The 19,318-nt window shown below is 41.7% G+C and overlaps 1 protein-coding gene across 2 annotated transcripts in view; it reads left to right on the top strand.

Annotated features, from left to right (window-relative positions):
• Positions 1-16,076, top strand: part of mxi1 (max interactor 1, dimerization protein) — a gene marked incomplete at its 5' end in the record, with an annotated part of 28,517 nt that extends 12,441 nt beyond the window's left edge. For both annotated transcript variants that reach the window (XM_079264685.1, XM_079264686.1), the window contains 3 exons: positions 10,578-10,692; positions 13,220-13,418; positions 13,912-16,076. In XM_079264685.1, coding sequence (XP_079120811.1) covers positions 10,578-10,692; positions 13,220-13,418; positions 13,912-14,075 — 478 coding nt within the window. In that variant the 3' untranslated portion in view covers positions 14,076-16,076. The remainder of the gene's footprint in view (positions 1-10,577; positions 10,693-13,219; positions 13,419-13,911) is intronic.
• Positions 16,077-19,318: the final 3,242 nt, after the last annotated feature.

Below are 19,318 nucleotides of genomic sequence, written 5' to 3' on the forward strand. Positions count from 1 at the left end.
ACAAAGCACCTCATAGGAGCTTTAGTAGGAGTGCGCACCTGTAAAAATCTGGCATATCCTGACGTCCCCACTGGCTTACTGTCAAAAGGTAGAGGACAGTGTGCAACATAAAGGTCACCTTTGGCCTGCTTCAGGAACCATCCCCACACAGATGTGCTGTACACAAAGTTAAAGAATGTCCCACGGAGTGGATGGGATGTCGCCACTTAATGGCTCACCCATCACTCACGTCTTGCTCTGATAACCCTTGTCTCAGATCGTCGTGGCGCCTTCCTGTTGTGTCCTTATCATGCCAAAGTGTACATGTAGCCATCTGCAGAGGGACAGCGTGACTATATGGTCAATAAAGCTGGATATAAAATTAGTTAGCAGTTATAAACTGTTAGACTGTCTGTTCAGCTTGTTTTAGTTTCCATTTTGCATGTGGTTGTTTCCATCAGTCGGTTTTGGTAGGGACTGCTTCCTCTGCTTCAGCAAATTGTTCAGTTCTTCCTGCATGGGCTGTGTTTTCTGGACAACCTGTTCCATCGTGACACGACTGGGCTGCAGAAGAAATTCCCCTGTTAGTTTTCTTTTCTAATTCCTGGAGCTGTTTCTTACATTACCTGCCATGCTAAATTATTATCTTAGGTTGGATAGAAGGGGGGAAAAAATAAAAGTGCTTCTCGAACACGCAGGACTCTCTCAATTAGGGTAAATCTGACTCTGGCTTCTATTTTTAGCAGCACAGCTGAGGAAAAGGGGGAAACACCACCGCCTTTTGACCAATCAGAGAGGTTATCTTTTCGCCAATGAGATCAGCGAGCTGAAGCAGCAGGCGAGAAAAGTCTCCACCCCTTTCTACCACCAAAGCTACATCACGTACTTTCCCATCATCAAAGCATTTACTGAATGTCATTATTTGACATTTAATTGATAACCGAGGTGCAGTACCCAGTGCATCTACCTGCCACCAACAGTGATAAGTGACTTGGTGATGTCATTTTTCTTAGATTGAATCAGAATATATGTATACGTGTGCGTGTGTGTGTGTTTGTGTGTGTGTGTTCAGACACAGTTGTATGTGCACTGTTAGAAGATGTAACATGCACATTGAAAATTATTGTAGAATATTTGCATTATAGTCCTACCCCCACCAAAGGTCATGTGCTGACAGAACAACCCCTTAACTTACACACACACACACACACACACACACACACACACACACACACACCAACCCATCCTCCAACCTGCCTGCAGAACCAACATCTGGCTAGATCTCCCTGGCTTTAAACTAGGCTCACTTTTGGAGCCAGGCCACATTGGACTTCTAATCCAAAGTTTCTGCCCACACTCGTCCACTCACAGAAGGTTAGCGGGCTCGGGGTGGGCGAGCGATGTTGTGCAGGTTTGCATTCAGAAAGAAAGTGGATGTGAGTAGTTGCAAGTGCGTCATTAAAGGTGGTGCCCCGACACGCGCGGGGGGGTGGGGGGGGTTGTCATTTGTTCTGAGCAGATAATCCAGCCATATAAACCATGTCATGAATGGGATTTGCTACAGATAAATAAATCGATCACATTATTCCTCTCACCTTTTGTGAACCTAAAAGCATGCCCCCCCCACCCCCCTACATCTCGGTTTTTGTTACACCAACTCCATCTCCCTCCTCGTATCACCTTTGTTCTGGCTCGGTTTCTACCGCCGTCCTTTTCGTTTCCTCCATTGCTTTGTCTCTCCTCCTTTCTTCAGCTCGTTTTTACAACCTTTGTCAGTGGAGCAGATTAAAAGGCAGTGTGCACGTGTGAACTAATCCGTGCGTTAGTGATGGGTTTCAGCCCCAGAGTCTCTCAGCCCAGCCATGCAGAGTGCACCCCCCCCCCCCCCTTTCAACTCCAGCACACTCCAAACATGTGTGTATGTGTGTGAGCACGTGTTTGTGTCAATGGCGGCTGCTTGCGAAGGGCAAATTGCAGCAATATTCTTTCATCCTTTCTGCTCTCAGTCATTCTACTTCATGTTTGTTTGTATGTTTTCCATCTCTGCTCGGTCTACCCCCACCCCTCCTTTGCATCGTTGCCATGTGTCAGAAACATGGCCTCCGTGGGTTTCATGTGACAGCAGCATTGTTTTACATAGTAATTAACTGTGTTGCACTTTATTTACTACTTGTGACCTGTGGGATTGGTTTTTTTGAGGATGTTCAGATTCACATTGATTTTTGAACTCTCATTTGCATTTTATTACTTTCACTTACTGGTGTGGTTTTAACCACAAGCCCAAATGAATTTTTTAGTGGGTGCTTTCTGCCTGTTGGAAAAATCTTTTGCTACACACTGAATCTCTGTTTTCGGGATTGAGGTCACAACTGCCTAAATGTTCAGAAATCTCATTCCCAGTCAACCACACACACCAACGGATTTTCACCCAGCCTCCTTTTATTTTTTTAGTTCCTGCTTCAGTCATGCTGCATCGCTCCCATCCAGTTCCAAAACTTGTTAATAATTGTTCATTCTAAAACACAGCTTTGCTTTTTCATTCCTTTTTCATCATATTTAGGATTGGGTCATCAGTTCAGGGAGCAGTGTAAAACTTTTAGATGGTGCTAGAGCCTCTCAGGATGTGAGCTGCCACAAAAGACAACATCAGTGCATCAACATTTTCTTGTTTCTGCTGTGATGAGCAGCAGAGGGACAGCCGTAGTTGTAGAATGGAGGAAAAGTTTTGTGTTGTGTCATGCAGATGTTCTGTACTTACCGCCAGATCAACAATAAACCACCTCCCTCCCTCCCTGCACTATTTAAACTTGAAGCAGCTTAGTGAGCACTCAGCTGCTTTCACTGTGAAAATGCTTTTAAAAAAAAAAAGGGCATACCATAAATGGGTAAAAGCACTCCTAGTTAAAGGAAGGCACATATTTGTTGTCATGTGACATGTTGCGTTTATGTTGGGATACGAGATGGAAACTTAGTGTAAACCGTGTAGATCTTTTTTTTTTTTTTGTTGTTTGCCGTGACTAAACCCAGTAGGAATTCCTGATGGATTGGCTTGTGTTTGTGCCCATGGCTAGTTTCTGGGCAGATTATACAGACAGAACACTCTCCTTCCTCCCCCACTCTATATGTCTCACCCTCTCTATCTCACTCCGATTTTCTCTACATCTACTCCATCTGTCCATGTTTCATAGAGTAGATGAGGAAGGAGTCAGATGAAGGGGGGGGGGAAACCCACAAGTAAAACTAACCTACAGTCGCTGACGGGCAATGATCGCTCTAATCTTGTGGGTGAAATGTTCCAAACAAGCTAATGGGTGAAATGAAACTCACCACATTAGTCTCAATTATCACGGTCCTGGTAGAAAGGTTTCTTGGGCTTTTTAAATGTTAAAGCTGCGTAGATTATAACAGCTATTTACAGTTCACTGGGTATTAATGACAAAAAATGTCACAAATCAGCTATGGACCAATGCTTTAAGCAGCTATCAAATTATAACTTGGTATTACAAAGTTTGTCACATGAAAGTAAAGCAAGAATTATGACTTTCTGATCCAGACGTTGTCGACATTTGATCTGGGCTCCTGCTGCATTTTTCATTTCATCAACTTGCTATATTTAGCTCGGATAATAAAGCTGTAATTGGCCGAAACACATAAGAACAGCTCCAGTTTTGCAGCCAGGCTGGTGCCTCTTTGATGACTTTTTTTTTTTCCATCATCTAACCGAGCGAGTAGCCATGGAGGAAAATGATAATCTGTGTAGTCAGGTGCCATTTTCTGTATGGGTAAACATGTGACTTTAGAGGAGTCGTATGAAAGAGCAGAATGGGGAAGGGAGGTAAATCACCACCACATCAAAGAACGAGAGAAAGACATAACAAACAGGATCCTAGACGAGGCACCGCTGTCAGATAAAAGACGGCTCTCCCCATTTGTGGTAACACGCACCCAGCACATGCATTAAATTTCTTATTTACCGCCATGAATTGAAATTTACCCAAATTTACCCGCTGCAATCTGTTCATTTGCCACAGTCAGAGCCGAGCATCATGGAGGATGAATGTATGGGTTAGCGAGTGGCTTTAGACCTGCCCCACTCCATGTATATTGCATGTTACCATCTGCAACGTGGCTCCAATCCTTCATGTACTCACTATGTATGAGATGGGAGGTGAAGCCTGTTTTAATAATTTGGAAAATGTTGGAAAAATAAAAATATTTCCTAATGCACTGAAAGGGAAAAAATTCTCAGTACCACATATTCGTATTGATTGAATCACCCCCCGCCCCCCGCCCCCTTCATACAGTGAGATAATTAGTTGTCGATTTGATGTCGAGCTCAGTAGACAGGGCTTAGTGTGCTTTAAATGAGACTTTGCCTTAAATGATACTCTAATCGCTCCAATAATCTTTGACCTCCCTGTGAATCTTAATGTGTGGCTTCTTCAGACTTCTCATGCTGCTGCCGATGGAGAAAGGCAGAGGAGGAGACCTAGATCCCTCATAAATTCAACTTTTTTCACCCCCGTTTAACAAGACCCATGTAATGATGTATTCATTTCCTTTCTTATGTCAATTTAAGAGATTTATCTCACAGGCAGTCATTGATGATCTGTAATTAGTATAATAACTGGGTAAATGGTCACATTTCAGGTCTTGACATGCATTAGAAGTAGGTCAAATTGTGTGTGTGTGTGTGTGTGTGTGTGTGTGTGTGTGTGTGTGTGTGTGTGTGTGTGTGTGTGTGTGTGTGTGTGTGTGTGTGTGTGTGTGTGAGTGTTAAAAGGGTTTCGGAGAGTGGGGGATTTGTCAAAGAGAAGCATATTGACTGGTATCAGAGCTGGGAATCTGACCCTGTATTTTAAAAGCATGTCCAGTAATTATGTCAGACATCTTGGGCAGCTTGAGAAGTGATAAATTATTTATGTATTCACAAGTTCTGAATCTAGGGCAGCTCTGTCTTTATACACATATGTATGTCTATTTGCATCCCTCCTCATATTTAGGTGTTGTTGTTTTTTTTAATTGCTGTTTATGTTCACTTCCAGAGAACTGTCAAAAAGCAGGTTATCATAACTGGGAATCAGCATTTTACCAGCGAGAAATGGAGGAAATCTCTTTTTAAACCTCAAGAGCAGGGAGGCAACAAATATTTGTGTTTGTCAGATAGATGAAGTCTAACTTTCAGTTTATCACCTTAACTGGCTTGGTGGTGTCGGCATTGGATCGGTTTGTAATGAAAATACAAAAGCTGCTTGTGTTACTTTTCTGGCTGCTGTTTGTGATATTCTCACATTTCTCTTGTGCATTATTCCACCACAGTCTGTGAAATGTCCAAGAGACCGCAGCTGCTCCTCTTCTTTTTTTGTCATTTGGGTGATGTGAGAATGACAACTTTTTTTTTTCTTTTTTCACATCACATTACCTAATATTTAAAGTGCTTTTTTCTGTCTTTGTGCTGCGATTCTACCATTGTGTATTTGAGAATATTCAGCATGCACACAGCAGTGTGTGTGTGTGTGTGTGTGTGCCTTTCAGTACCCCTCTAAAGGTTTGTGCTCTGCATTGTGTGCATGGATGACGCAGGAACAATGGGAGGTGAGTGCTGAGCTGTTGCGCATAGGATGTGCGTAGGTTCTGTAAGAGTTATGGTGGGCAGCGCTTCCATACCAGCAGGGAGAGCTTCAAAGGCCACGTCTCAAAAATCTCCGCTTCAATCACACTGAAAGCAGTTTGATGCATTTCAGTGGGAAATGAAATGGCATTTCAGATATGACAGCAGAAATTTGGAATAATTTATACTCAATCACCATTAAAAATAATCTTGGAATCGGTCAGTTTCGCTTTCCAAAGAGAGATACTGGATGTAGAGAGAAGGGAAAGAAGCATAAAAAAACGCGACAAGTTGTGAGATTTGGAGAAAGAAAATAATGCGCCCATGATTCATGAGCAGTCTGGTTCAGAGAGCAGGGCAGATACGGAGGAAAGGTGCGGTGCAGAGACCCAGTGCTGGCTGGCCGCTTGCTCACATGTCAGAGCCAAAAGGCAGAGCTGCCTGCCTGCGAACCCATCTGGGGCCTGTCAGGAACACAAGAATACACACATAATCTCAGGCAACACATGCAAATTTACATTGGTGGAGTTGGTAGAGTGGAAACGCTCAGGAGGAAGAGGAAGGCTGGCTGTTTTCCAAGCTTTTATTAGGGATATAGGAGAGGAGTGCATGTCACTCTAGTTTTATCTTTTCTGAGCTAGAAATTGATAAATGAGCTGATTGTTTCAGCTGTATTTGTGCACAGTAGCCGGGTAGTTAGATTCAGATCAAAACATTAAATGACATCATTTGCTCAGATTTTTCTGGTGAAAAAAGTTTGTTTGCAAAGCTGTCATGAAAATAAATGCAGCAAAGTCCTCCGACAAACGACGGAATAAGCGGAGAAAGTGGCATAAACAACTAAGTTTAAGTGCTTGCGTGTTTGTTTTGTTTAAATCTACAAAGTAAATGACATTTCACCACTTTGTTGGTTAAAGTAAGAAAAGCTCTTTCATAAATGCTTTGAATGTTTTCTCTGTGAGGTGCGTGAACTTGTGGGAGATCGGCAGCTACAGCAGCAGCTTCAGATGTGCCTTTCTTTGAATAGTCAGTTACATTATAGATCGATCTGTTCATAGATGGTCACTGTCAAAGAGAGCAGTTTCAAAAGCGCCCGTTTGCCTCGGTGTACCCACACAGCACAAAAGAGGGTTGCGCTGTTATATTTGTTTAGATTCTCGGGCATCAGAAAGCTGTTTTGCCTACGTTGTTTCACTGACAGTGAGGAATTTGATATCCCTGCTGTGCGTGACGGTTTGGAGCCAAAGGTCCTGGTTGCAACTAGCCCCGTGTTATGTAATCCGCCACAGATGGAGAGTTCCTCATTCAGGCAACCTGCATCTTACCGTGCCATTCATCAGAGACTTGACACGGGAAGTTCAAAGTGCACAGGACTTCTCAGCTACAGACCTGTAATTGGCTGTTGTTTTGCATTTGTGGATTGATTTTAAATGCATTTGATCTTGTTCATATCTCAGCTTAAATGTTGATATTTGTCTTAATCTTCTCAGCATCTGCTTAGAAGTTAGAGGAAAAGCTGGTGTTGAAGAACCAGACTCCATAATATATCATCTTGATTTGTTCAATAGAAAGTTTTACCCCTTTAAAAAAAACAAAAAAAACCAGCTCATAGTGGTGGTGACTCCCCATCAGCTGCATTAGCAGCCATCCACTAAAACTACCTGTGATCCAGTGATGTCACATCCTTTAACCAGGTGTACTTAACTGATCCTTGGCCTCAGCAGATGAGGACACAAAGTTATGAGAGCTCGCAGTAAATCCATAGCTGTTTATGTAACTAGCATCAGTCTTTTCTAGGAACTCTGGAAACAGCAGGATCTGTTGCCTGTTGCGCAGCTTCAAGAGGGCGGAGGCAAAAACAGATTTTTTTTTTTTTTTTTTGCCTGCAGCACGCAGGTATTTATGGTCACAAGCTGCCACTCATATTTTAAGCCGTGCGTGGTTTAAGCTTTTTTGGCTGTGAGTCTACATGATAAGCCTTTTTCAGGGCTTAACGTGTGTGTTGGTGGGCATCACCGGGAGCTAATGGCCTTTAGCCCCTCAGTAAAGCAGTTTTACCTCATTCGTACCGACGCTATTAAACAGGGGTCTAAATCTGGAGGTCAAAATGCATCTGCTTAATTGGCATTTCTTCTAAAGAAAATAAAGATGTCGACATTTAAAGGTTATCTTTTAAAAAAAAAAAAAAAAAAAAAAAGTCTTTTACCTTAAACATTTGGGCATTTACTTTCTGGATAGTTTTAGAGATCATGCAGGTGATTTTTTTTTTGCATGGAAACGCTTGAAATTTACAGTTTGAGGGTTAATTTTCTGGCTGTCCAGTGTGATTGTCGTGAGTTTCAGTAATGCAGTTGTTTGTTTCGTTTTTTTCACAGTCACACACTGCTTGTTGGACATCCCTTCTAATGCTTTCTGGGCTTCTTTGCCATCTGTAATGATCAAAGTGCTACACAGTAGAGTGTGTCATTCACATTACAGATTAGATAAAATGCCAGCGACCATCTTTCATATCTGACCATCAATAAGAAATACAGTCAGGGTGTCTGAATGCTGCCAGACATTTCTTCAAACTGCTCTGAAACAAGCAGAGGGACGTACCGGTATGTGGTTTTATTCCGGTTCAGCCAAAAAGTGGTGATTAGCAAACCTATTGACTGACACCTCATACACCACCTCTTGTTATGGTGTAGGTCTGAAGAGCCATAATGAAATATTTCAGATGTAAATGCGGTTGCACTCAGGTGCTTGTGCAGTTAGTGTTGCTTTTCCCTCTGAACATTTGTAATATCAGCAGGTCAGGGTGGAGGGTGAAGGGCAGAAGAACAAGAGACCTGTAAATATGGGTTGTCTAGGTTTGTCTGCCAAAATAGGTATTTAAATCTCAAATTAGAGTCTCCAAAGTCAATGGTTAGTTCATTTTATGCCCGATCCACAATTACTCCATTCTTACTTCTCTCTTTATCAGACTATTTGTGAATAAAAATGTTTGTATTTATAACTAGGTACTAAGTTGTTAATGGCCGACATGCCCTTGAAGTGTCTCTGTGTATGAGAAGTGAGAGCATAAGCTAAAAATGTAATGTTGGTGTTATGTCAAATTATATTTGTGTCAAGTCTTCAGCCACGGAATTGGGATGAATGATTTATTGAAACGTATGCTGTGCTGAAACATTCCACGTGTATGGCCTACCTTATGTGGCGAAATGGCAAATACGGCACATCGCAGTTCAATGCACTGAATGTTGCATTTCCTCAGAACTAATTATTATGATTACAGCATCACAATGGTAAAAAACGCGATTAGTGATAAATACTCTGCCATGTTTTGTCTGTCTCCAAGCTGTGGCTGTGTGCATCCTCCCTCAGGCTGTTAAAGAGTAGGTTGTGAATAGGTGGTGATTGATATCTGTGTTATGTGTGCATGAAAGCTACAGATAAGACATTTTGCAGATGAAGAGAAAAGATGGGTTGAATAGAAGTGATTAAACATGGAGGACCAAAGCCAGACTGATAGGCATCACACAGACCTTCAGTATTAAAGGCTCTGCATGTGTGTGTGTGTGTGTGTGTGTGTGTCTTGTAACTTCCAAACTTGTAGTACCACAGGCTGTGTTAGGGCACCTTTTTGTTGATGCTGCAACCATGCAGCGCTGGTTTACCTACAATAACCCATATAATACTTGTGTAATTACTGGAATGGCTGGCTTTTATGTTCTTATCAGCACCATCCATGCATCGCTGACCCACTACAAACCCATAAGCAGGTATGCTCTAGTTCACAGTTTCTCAAATGGGGGTACGCGAATTCATGGGGGTACATTAAATTTTTTTGAAAACATATCTTTTTTTTTTTTTCTTTTTTTTTTTTTTTTAAAAACACCCTTAAACAAAATAATACAAATACAATATATAAATATTGAATATATTTCAATAAATGTAAATATACATTCATAAACTGAATTTACATTTAGATTTATACCATTTCATTCCTCTCTAAATTCCACGTTCCGGCGTGTATAGAACCCCACCCGTTACGAGCCAAATCATATCCGTCAGTCACTGTTGCCTTGACAACACAAACAATGGTTAAAGCGTAGTAGAGATTTTGCACGGTTAAAGTTTAATAAACCAAACACAAATGACAAAGTCTTCTATTTCATGTTTTTTCTTAACCAAAAACACTTTGCAGGGGTTAGGGGGTACTTGGCTGAAAAAATATTTTATAAGGGGTATCGTGTTGCAAAAAGGTTGAGAACTGCTGCTCTCGTTAGCATTTGCACATATTTGCCAGTCTATAAGCAGCAGAGCATATCAGAGAGCTGAACAACCCAGCGTGTGCAGAGAATTCCTGCTCTGGTCCTCTGGGTTTGTCTCCTTTTGGCTCCCTGGAGATCATTCCTAAGTCTGGGTCACTCCACCGAACTCTTAATGTCTCTCCACCCTTCCCTACAGGCTAGCTGTAAGGGCATCTTGACTAATGGAGCACTGATTGTGTTAAAGCTACAATTATCTCCCTTTACCTCTCAGCTCTGGTCCATTAGCAGGATAGATAGTACCTGGTGTCTGTCTCCACTCACAGAATAAGGTACTGTCAGGGTGATGGAGCTCATGAGCCGAGCAGGATCCAGGAAAATACCATTACAGCACCACAACCACCAGCAGCCGCAGCCCTCATATCCAGACCAGTTGGATCTGGTTTGCAATGCAGATGAGAAGACCAGCTAAAGCAGGGCACAAGGAGCACATACAGAACGCAACATATCACCTTGAGGCTTTGTGTTAGACGTGCATCAGATGTGACCTTCTGTCTTCTTGACCTGAAAATTGGAGATTCTATTTTCAGGGTTGTAATGGACGACACGGTAGATGTGTTTAACCTCTTTGTGGCGAATTAAAATGACCACATGACCTGCAGAGTCCGGAAAACAAGGCTCGAGACTATCATCCAATCGTTATGTGTATCTCTCTGTTTGTCTTCCCTTTGTAGACGAGCTCACCTGAGGCTGTGTCTGGAGCGGTTGAAGGCCCTCATACCTCTTGGACCTGACTGCACCCGCCACACCACCCTGGGCCTACTCACCAAAGCCAAAGCACATATAAAGGTACATATACTGAAGCTGAAGTACAGTTGAAAAATGCTACTTAGTTTATTTTATACGTACATATAGTTAACATACTGGATCACACCGTCAGGTGTACACTAGAATTAGGCTCATTTATTGAGACGTGAGCTCTGTTAGCTTAACATCTGCTCTGCTCATACACTGTGCGTATTCAGCTTTTGTGTCTCTTTGGAGCAATTTCACTTCCTGTAGCATCCCGTACGGATGGTGCCATCTTCCTGATGCAAAGACCAAATATTAATCATAGCCATAGTTGAGCCGCCACGATGCAGACGTTGACAGTCAGGTCTTGTAACCGGTGATGCTCTCCATTTGTTGCATTCTTTAATTGGCTGTGCACGCGCCTAACATCTTCACCTGCTGAGTACTGTGGTGTAAATTCCTGAACTTGTATACAGAAAAAAGAAAAATACAAAAGTATGCCTTTCTTCATTTAGAGATCAAAACCACCTGCATGGTTTCACTGACTAAAGACACACTAGAGAACTTTTATAATTTTCCCCGTCACACGCCCCTCCCATTGACAGCTATTTCGGCATCCATCTTGCATCCTATCCAAGGTCGGATTATCCAATGGGCATTATGGGCACAGACCCAGGGGCCCATGTGCAGCCAATGTGGGGCAAATACCAGCATTTTGGACATGAAACAAAATGTACATAACAGCCAGATAGCTACACCACAGTGTCTAGTGTATTGCTACTGGTACCATTGGCTGAGAGATGTTAGAAATGTAGTTTCACAGTGTATCATTCCCACTTGCATTCTTATGTAAGTCGCTTTGGATAAAAGCGTCTGCTAAATGACTGTAGAATAGAATAGAATAGAATAGAATAGAATAGAATCACTTTTCACAATGTTGCGGTGGGGAAGGGGGGCCCCTGGAACATTCTGGGCCCAGGGGCCTGTGCACTTTGAATCCGGCCCTGATCCTACCTGAGCTGTTAGCTCTCTCCAGCCTGAAAAAGACGATCTAACAATGACTCTCACTTTGTCATTTTGTCTCTTTTAATCTTTTTGCTTTTTCTTTGCTGAATCAGCGATGTGGCGTGTTCAAAACAGCCAGTTCTTTATTACACCGGGAAGCGAAACTCTGCTGCAACGTCACGTCACGTCCTGAATGTAAAAGTTGCACGGTGCGGTTTCTCAGCCAGGACGCTGCTGGGTAGCAGCGGCTCTAGAAATATGCACAATAGTTGTCATTGTGTCATAGAGCGAGGCCAAGCCTCGGAGTTTTAAGGTCAGAAAGTTGCGTAATGCGTCTTTAAAGGGCAAGTAAATGGAACTACATTACCTGACATGATGTTTGATTTTATTTTCCACTTGAAGGAACCAAATACATCAAAACTCCCTGAAATTTAAACCCTGCTTGAATTATTTTTTAACAACAGAATGAAAAGCTGTCACTATCAGTATTTACTGATTAAAATTCCTCAAAAATATAAACTTTTACAGAACAGTATAGTCTGTGTTTTGTCCTGCGCTGCTGGTTGCACAATCCTCAGGTCTCTCGCCCTTCCCTGCACATGCAGCTTTACATGTTTTTTTTTAACTGTACTATGCTCCTTTTAAGTTACACTAACTGCTTATATCATAATCCCTATAATAGTTATTTAGTAAATGACTGTATTGATAGTTAATACCAGAAAGTAAGGTAGCGGACCACCTGTTTGCTGGAACGATAATTAATATTTGAGAGTTGCAGAAACCACGGAGACATTCTGCAGTACACTTTCCTATCCACTGTAAATACAAGCATGTGACTGCCTCAGACTGATCAGTCTGCATGTGAAAAGTCTGGTTCAGTAGTATTCACGTGACAGAGGCGGGGTGGGGTGGGAGTATAAAGCCAATATTGTTCCTCTCCACTACCACCACTCTGCACTTCTGCTGCTGTCAACTGGAGTCTCTCACTTGCTTATTGATGGCCCATTGTTTAGCTGTTGCTGGGAGTCAGGCTTGTTAGCGTTGGCGACCGTGACATAAGGCTACGACGTTAGAGCACAACGCTGCTGTATCAGGCACTGCCATGGCCATTGCTTGTATTGTAATGGCGTTAGGCGTAAATGGAGGTCCCGAGTCAATGCGGTGTAAATAAAGCAAGTGAGGAAAATCATTAAAGGGCATCAGAGCTGGCAGGACAAGAATCAGAGGACACGAGTAGTTAAGTGGCTGAATGTATGAAAAAGTACAAAGGACCAGTTTTGAGCCTTTTACTGGATGTCATCCCACCTTGCTGTCTCTTGACTCTCTAATGAGATAAGCCCTGAGCACTCTAAATATAGATGTTATAGGATGGTATGACGGTTTGAGAGTCTTTAATATTTATTTCTGTGTTGAGTTTCATTCCTGTTAAAGGCCTCAGACACAGAAACACGTTCTAAATAAACACTTTTTCACTTGTTGATGATGAAGTGTGGAAATGAAACAGTTAAACTGCATCTGCATGCTGTCGAGTTGAATTTCTTCATCACCACGGTGAACATTTCCTCTTTGTCCCGACCAGAAACTTGAAGAGGCAGACAGGAAGAGCCAGTACCAGTTGGAGTCTCTGGAGCGCGAGCAGAGGCACCTCCAGCGCCAGCTGGAGCTGCTGAGGGGAGGTGGCGACGATGCAGTCCAGAGCAGCCTGGGGGAGGGAGAGAGGATACGCATGGACAGCGTGGGCTCCACCCTCTGCTCCGATCGCTCTGACTCTGATCAAGGTGAGCGAGATCCCTGCTTATAGCTGCTCTCAGGTTCATTTTACAACACAGAGGACGGTTGGGTCCAAAGTCTTCTGGACCTGGAAACTGGAAATAAATATCAGGAACGAGAGAGAAAAAATACAATTTGTTTTTCTTTTCTTTTCTTTTCTTTTTTGGTACCAGTCTGTTAAAGTGTGAAGAATTGTGTTTGCTTTGTATTGCTTTGCTGAACTTTCACAGTAAAGCAGAAGCATGTCCAGAGATAGATGTTAATTTTATCACTTCCGCCTGGTCTTCAGGAGACAGTTTCTTTTATATGTACATATAGTTAACATACTTCATGTGATAAAAGGAAGTAACTGGAATCACAACACATGTATCATCACGCAACAAATGAATAATCTCCAGCTGATGCAACACAGCACAGAATTTTTCTCTTTGTCATTGCAGAACTGATTTCAGAAAAATAAACCACTTTATCATCTGTTCAATTTTCCATCCTCTCCTGCAGAAGAGATTGAGGTTGACGTGGAAAGCACCGAGTTCTCCCATGGAGACCTGGACAGTGTGAGCACAGCCAGCACCAGCGACCTGGACGACCACAGCAGCCTGCAGAGCATGGCCAGTGACGAGGGCTACTCCTCCTGCAGTGTCAAACTTGCCTTCTCCTCCTAGAACCCCACGCCGCCACGACCACCAACCACCCCTGCCAAACCCGCCTGCCCTCCCATCTGTTTATCCATCCAGCCATGCCATCACCTGCGACGACGGGCACGCCCCCAGCTAACGGGCATTCCCACTGCACCGCCTCACCCTCCTTTTTTCTTTCTCCCCCATCTGAGCCTTTTAGTTGCTGTCCGTCCTTCCAGCCATGCTGTTGAACCTACTGTTGGAGGAGCTCCTCTGAGAGTCCTCCTTTGCCTCTGAACTTTGAGCCCCCCGGACCAACGCCGGTACAAGGGACTCAGACGCAGTGATGCGAGACTGCAAACTGGTTTGAAGCTTATTTTAAAGGGAGATCAGACGCTTCACAGAAACACATCATCTTCATGTTTAAACCCACAAGAAAAAAAAGAGTAGTTGGATTTTACTTCTGTTATGTCTGAACCATGAAATTAGATTTTAAAAGTTCAACGAGCCCCTATTTAACTTGAAATGCACTTAAATTCTTATGATATGGAAGTAATTCAGAGTTTCTATTTAGTTATTGGTATTGTGGGTGTGTGTTGAGTTGATCCTGATGTATCATCTAAACATCCTGCTCTTGGGCCCGGATCAGCCAGAAGGGTCATCTTTGCCATATCAACACAGCTATAGCTCGGCCCCCTGAATCTGATCCCTGTCTTATTTGCTTACGACCTCTGCAGGACACGGCAGAAAATCAAACTCTTGAATTGGTGCTATTGTGAAACAAACCAACGGACGGGGAAGCAGATCAGTCAGATCCATCACCGCTGAGCTTTTAAAGCAAACAGAGGGTGTCTGCCGTACTTGTCTTCAACCAGATGTGCAGGAAAATGGCCACGAGAGAGGATGAACAAACTAAGAAAAACAACAACAAAAAAAAAAGGTTTATAAAAAACATCATTCCTGTCCAACGTGGGTTCTTTGTGCATTTTTCAGAGTGGAAATTGTAACTTTCTGTGTATGTGTTTTGTTTTGGTTTCTTTCCCCTCGATAAACAGCTACAAGCCATCCCGCTCTTGCTTACTTTAGAGCTGAAAAGGCACAAGTCAAGAAATGTAAACAACACAAAAAAAACAGCAGCAGCAACAAGGAAAAAAAAACTCCAAACAGCTACAAATTTTGGAATAAATAACCATCCTTTTATCCAGCAGTAATAAGCAATAACTCCTGGTTGTTTTTGTCTCCTTGGTTTGAACTCTTTCCTGTTCATGTTTTTTGTGACCGTCCAAAACGAGAAAAAAAAAATACAAGTTTCAAATTTTTTTTTGGGTCTTTTTTTTTGGGTCTTTTTTTTTTTTGTATATACAAATAGTTTAACAAACAAAACTTTAAAAATAAGTTTTATAAAAGTTAGAGCTTGTGCTTAGAAGTATTTCCTCTGTTGCTGTTTGACTTATGTTTATTGTGTATTTTAAATTCAAATTTTTTTTGAAAATCTCCTTATTTTTTCTGAATGACAGTGAATGCACCATCTGTTAGCTGGTTGAAACATTCATAAAACCCATGTTATAAAACGACGGAGCAGCTTCCCATCCAGTAAGACTCCCTGTGGGGAATGTAGATTTTCTTTGGCACTGTTTTTATTTAGTAGACCCCCTCCCCTCACTGTTTGTGTGACTCATAACCTGGGGTAAGAAGCTGCACGTGTCATTCCACTGGTGGGTTCGGGTGTTTCATGAAGAGTGGCAAGAAGAAAACGGGTTGTATGATGTCAAAGATCTCCATCTCCACTGGCATTAAGAATTGCACTTCAACCACAATTTTCTTTATTCTCAATTCCATTGTCTGGCTGTAATCCATTCATTTGTGTGTGAAAAGATATAAAAAAACAAAAAACAAACACCTCCGCCATTTTAAATATTTATTTCTCCATCCCTAAAAGAGCACAACAAATGGAAAAAAGTAACTTATTTTGGTTTTATTTTGTTTTACTCCTATTATTTTTGGATGCATATTCTTCATTCCTTATTTTAAGAATTATATATTTTATGGGTCATTGTGTTTTATTTTCTTCATGGGGAGGGTGGGAGGGGATGTTAAAAAGAAAAAAAAAATATTGTAGCCATTTAGTTTGCATTTTCTGATGTTTTGTTCAATGGACACTTGAAATGTAATTGGCCCCTAAGCTGCTCCTAGTGCTGAGCCTCGCCTGTTTAGAGTCACCAGCCTTGTCCAGAGCTGCTTCCCCCCCCCTGCCTCCCCTCCTCCAGCGACAACTAATACAGACCGGGAAAGTGAGCCGGGGGGGGGGGAGTTGGCTCTGCTCAAGACTCACCAAAAGCCAAGACTTTACTGGCAAATACTGAGCCAGCTACTACACAATAAAAAGGGGTCTAAGCCTCCACTTTCCTCTGTTAGGAGGACTGTAGTCTCTATTAGACTTGTGTTTTAGTTGACAAAATGTGTCTTACATTTACAAAGGCCTCTGACTGAGGATTTAAAGAAAATTTAAATACAACAGAACAAAGTTTTGGTTTCTCTGAAGGACGTCGCTAAGGTGTTGGAGTTTGACTTTTAAACTCTTTGCAGAAACCTGTTGAGGTTGTTGGGCTTTGGCAATGAATCAGGAAGTCACCGCTTCTGGTGCCTGAATATTAAAAAAGAAAAAAACGGGAAAAAAAAAAACATGCCAAAAAACACCTCAGAACACCTCAGTGTCCTCTCTTTATCTCTCTCTGAGGGACAGTTTACATTTATTCTGCCCCGCTTAAGTTATTAACCTTCATCTTATTGTTGCTTTGTTGTCTTCTTCATATATCGGTTTTATGAACGTGCACTGCTGACAAGAGAAGGGTCCCATGTTTGACAACAGATGTGTTTCACTCCCCTGTTCAGACCGGAATCGGAGGCTTGAGTTTTAACCTGTGTAAACATGTTGTTTTACTGCACTGGGACAAATCTGAGTCTTTGTAAACGCTGTACTCTTTATAGTGTTCAGAAATGACTTGACACAAACTTTTAAGAGCTGGTTTGACTGAAGCAGGTCTCTCCTTTCTCATGTGAGTGTGTACAGTATGTGTGTGTGTGTGTGTGTGTGTGTCTTCTTTTTCTTACTAAGGCTGAGCTTTAGAACGGCTCCTGATCCAGGACTGGTCTGTGCAGACCTTTTCAGACTGCCGTGCGGTGAATATCAGGCTGCTGAAGAATGTTAATCATAAAATGACAAATCTGTCCAGTTGCAGCTGCAAAGTTGCACTGAGAATTTATTGAGGACTGGTCCTGGATCAGCTGACTGGAAGGTCTGAGCATTTCTAGCTGTGCTGCAGATTCATAAGCTGGTAACCACAGAGCTATATATTCTGTTTAAAGTTTCAACTTTTGGTTAGAGTCGAGTTCTTGTTTTGCAGCTCAGCCAGAAGTGAAGCGACCTGATGAGGTGAATGTTGCGGTGTTGCCTGTAAGCTGCACCCTAGCGTGCAAACGGGTCTGTGAAGACGGGTCAGCCTAACTCGGTAAGCTAGTCCTGCGTGCAGTAGGGCCCTTCCTGTTGTTCTCAACCTGTGGCCATCCTTTGTTTTTAAAAAAAAAAAAAAAAAAAAAAAAAAAGATAAAATGCTCTCCGATGGTGATGATTCTAGCCTGTAAGTTGAAGATGCAATACTTATAATAAAAACACCAAGATTTCCAAACCTGAAGGACTGAAGTTAATACATTGTCTCCATTCTGAATGTACTGTAGAGCAGCGGCTCACTTTGACAACGATGAATAAAAGTTGTGACTGTAAAACACTGTGTATTAAAAAAAACAAAACAAAAAAAAAAACTAAAGGTTTTTTTTTATTGTTTTGTTATACTGCTCTGTTTGCCCCACTGTAGTGTTAAACCAGTTTTAATTTCTTTACCTTATATAAACCTCTTCTGTGGGTTGGAAGCTTTTTAAAATCTTGCTTCTACATTTTATCAACCAAAGAAAGTCTTGGTTGCAACATGCACCTCAGTTTGCTGCATCTTTATGCAACAGTGTGTGGCAACAGAGAAACTATGTGATGCAGAAGTGACTTATTAAGCCACAGTATGTTGTCCACTTGAACCACTTATACGTTTTAGAGGTTTGAGTTTTAGATTAGTGAAAAATATCTTTTTGAGGACTCCATTCTCGTTCCAAGAAGCTTTCAGCTATCGTACAACCTCCTGATTCATAAAACTGAGAGCACTCTGACTCTTAACACACGAGAACACACACACACACAATAAAAGAAAGACAGTCGGGCTTGTCACGTTCCTTTAAAGGCTGGAAAAATATTTTTTTAAAAGAAATGGAAAAAAAAAAAAGTCAAATAACCACTTTCTCCAGTTCATATGAAGGTGGCTGAAACCTTTCTCAGCTGCAGGGTGCATGCTGGACAAGTTGTCTGTCCATCACAGAGACAGACAACCCTATTCAGAATCACCAGTTATCCTTGACATGCCTGGTTTTGGATTGTAGGAGTCACATGGAGATATCACACTGTACATATGTCAAAGGAGAACATGAACTAAGATTTAAATTGGGAACCATGTTGCTGTGAGAGGACAGAAGTGGCCACCACACCATCACTATGCAGCCACAGTATCATTGTCTTCATTTAATTCAGCACTGTGCTCATTGTTTTTAGTCAACTCCCAGCAATCCACACATGCTGTAAATCTGTTTAACATCACATGAAGAACTCGGGATCCTTTATCTTTTTTAATAATAACAAACCGCATGTGCACGTACTTAATGTGTTATCACTCTTTAAAGGTCAGTTTGTGAAAATAAGATTTAGAAACTCAGTTTTTCCTGCTGTACAGAAGTGCTGTGTTACTTCAGAGTATGTGTGATAATGGAGATGTAGCTTTTCACACATAAGGAGGAACTCACTGTGACTTCAGGCAATCTGGGTTTGATTGCATCTACACCTAAGTTCTAGATGTGACACTCGACAACTCTGTTTCCATGTTAGATGTCTAATATCTAAAAGTGAAAAAATAAAAAAGTGGAGACAATATGTTTTATGATTAAATATACATATTATGTTAACATTAACAGTGAAAAAATACCTGAGTTTATACTGAATCTAAATGAATACGTCTACATGTTCATGGTTGCAGTGATCAACACATTTGCATAATTGAATATGAGTAATGCTGTGAATCATGTCCATGATCAGAGTCATATTTATTTCCTGTTTCTAGGGGCAAAATGTGTTTATTGTTGAGAAACAAACTATTGTCTCAAAACCATTTATTTAATACCCAACAGTGGGAAAC

This window comes from Telmatherina bonti, assembly GCF_933228915.1.
Source record: "Telmatherina bonti genome assembly, chromosome: 3".
Lineage (NCBI taxonomy): Eukaryota > Metazoa > Chordata > Actinopteri > Atheriniformes > Telmatherinidae > Telmatherina > Telmatherina bonti.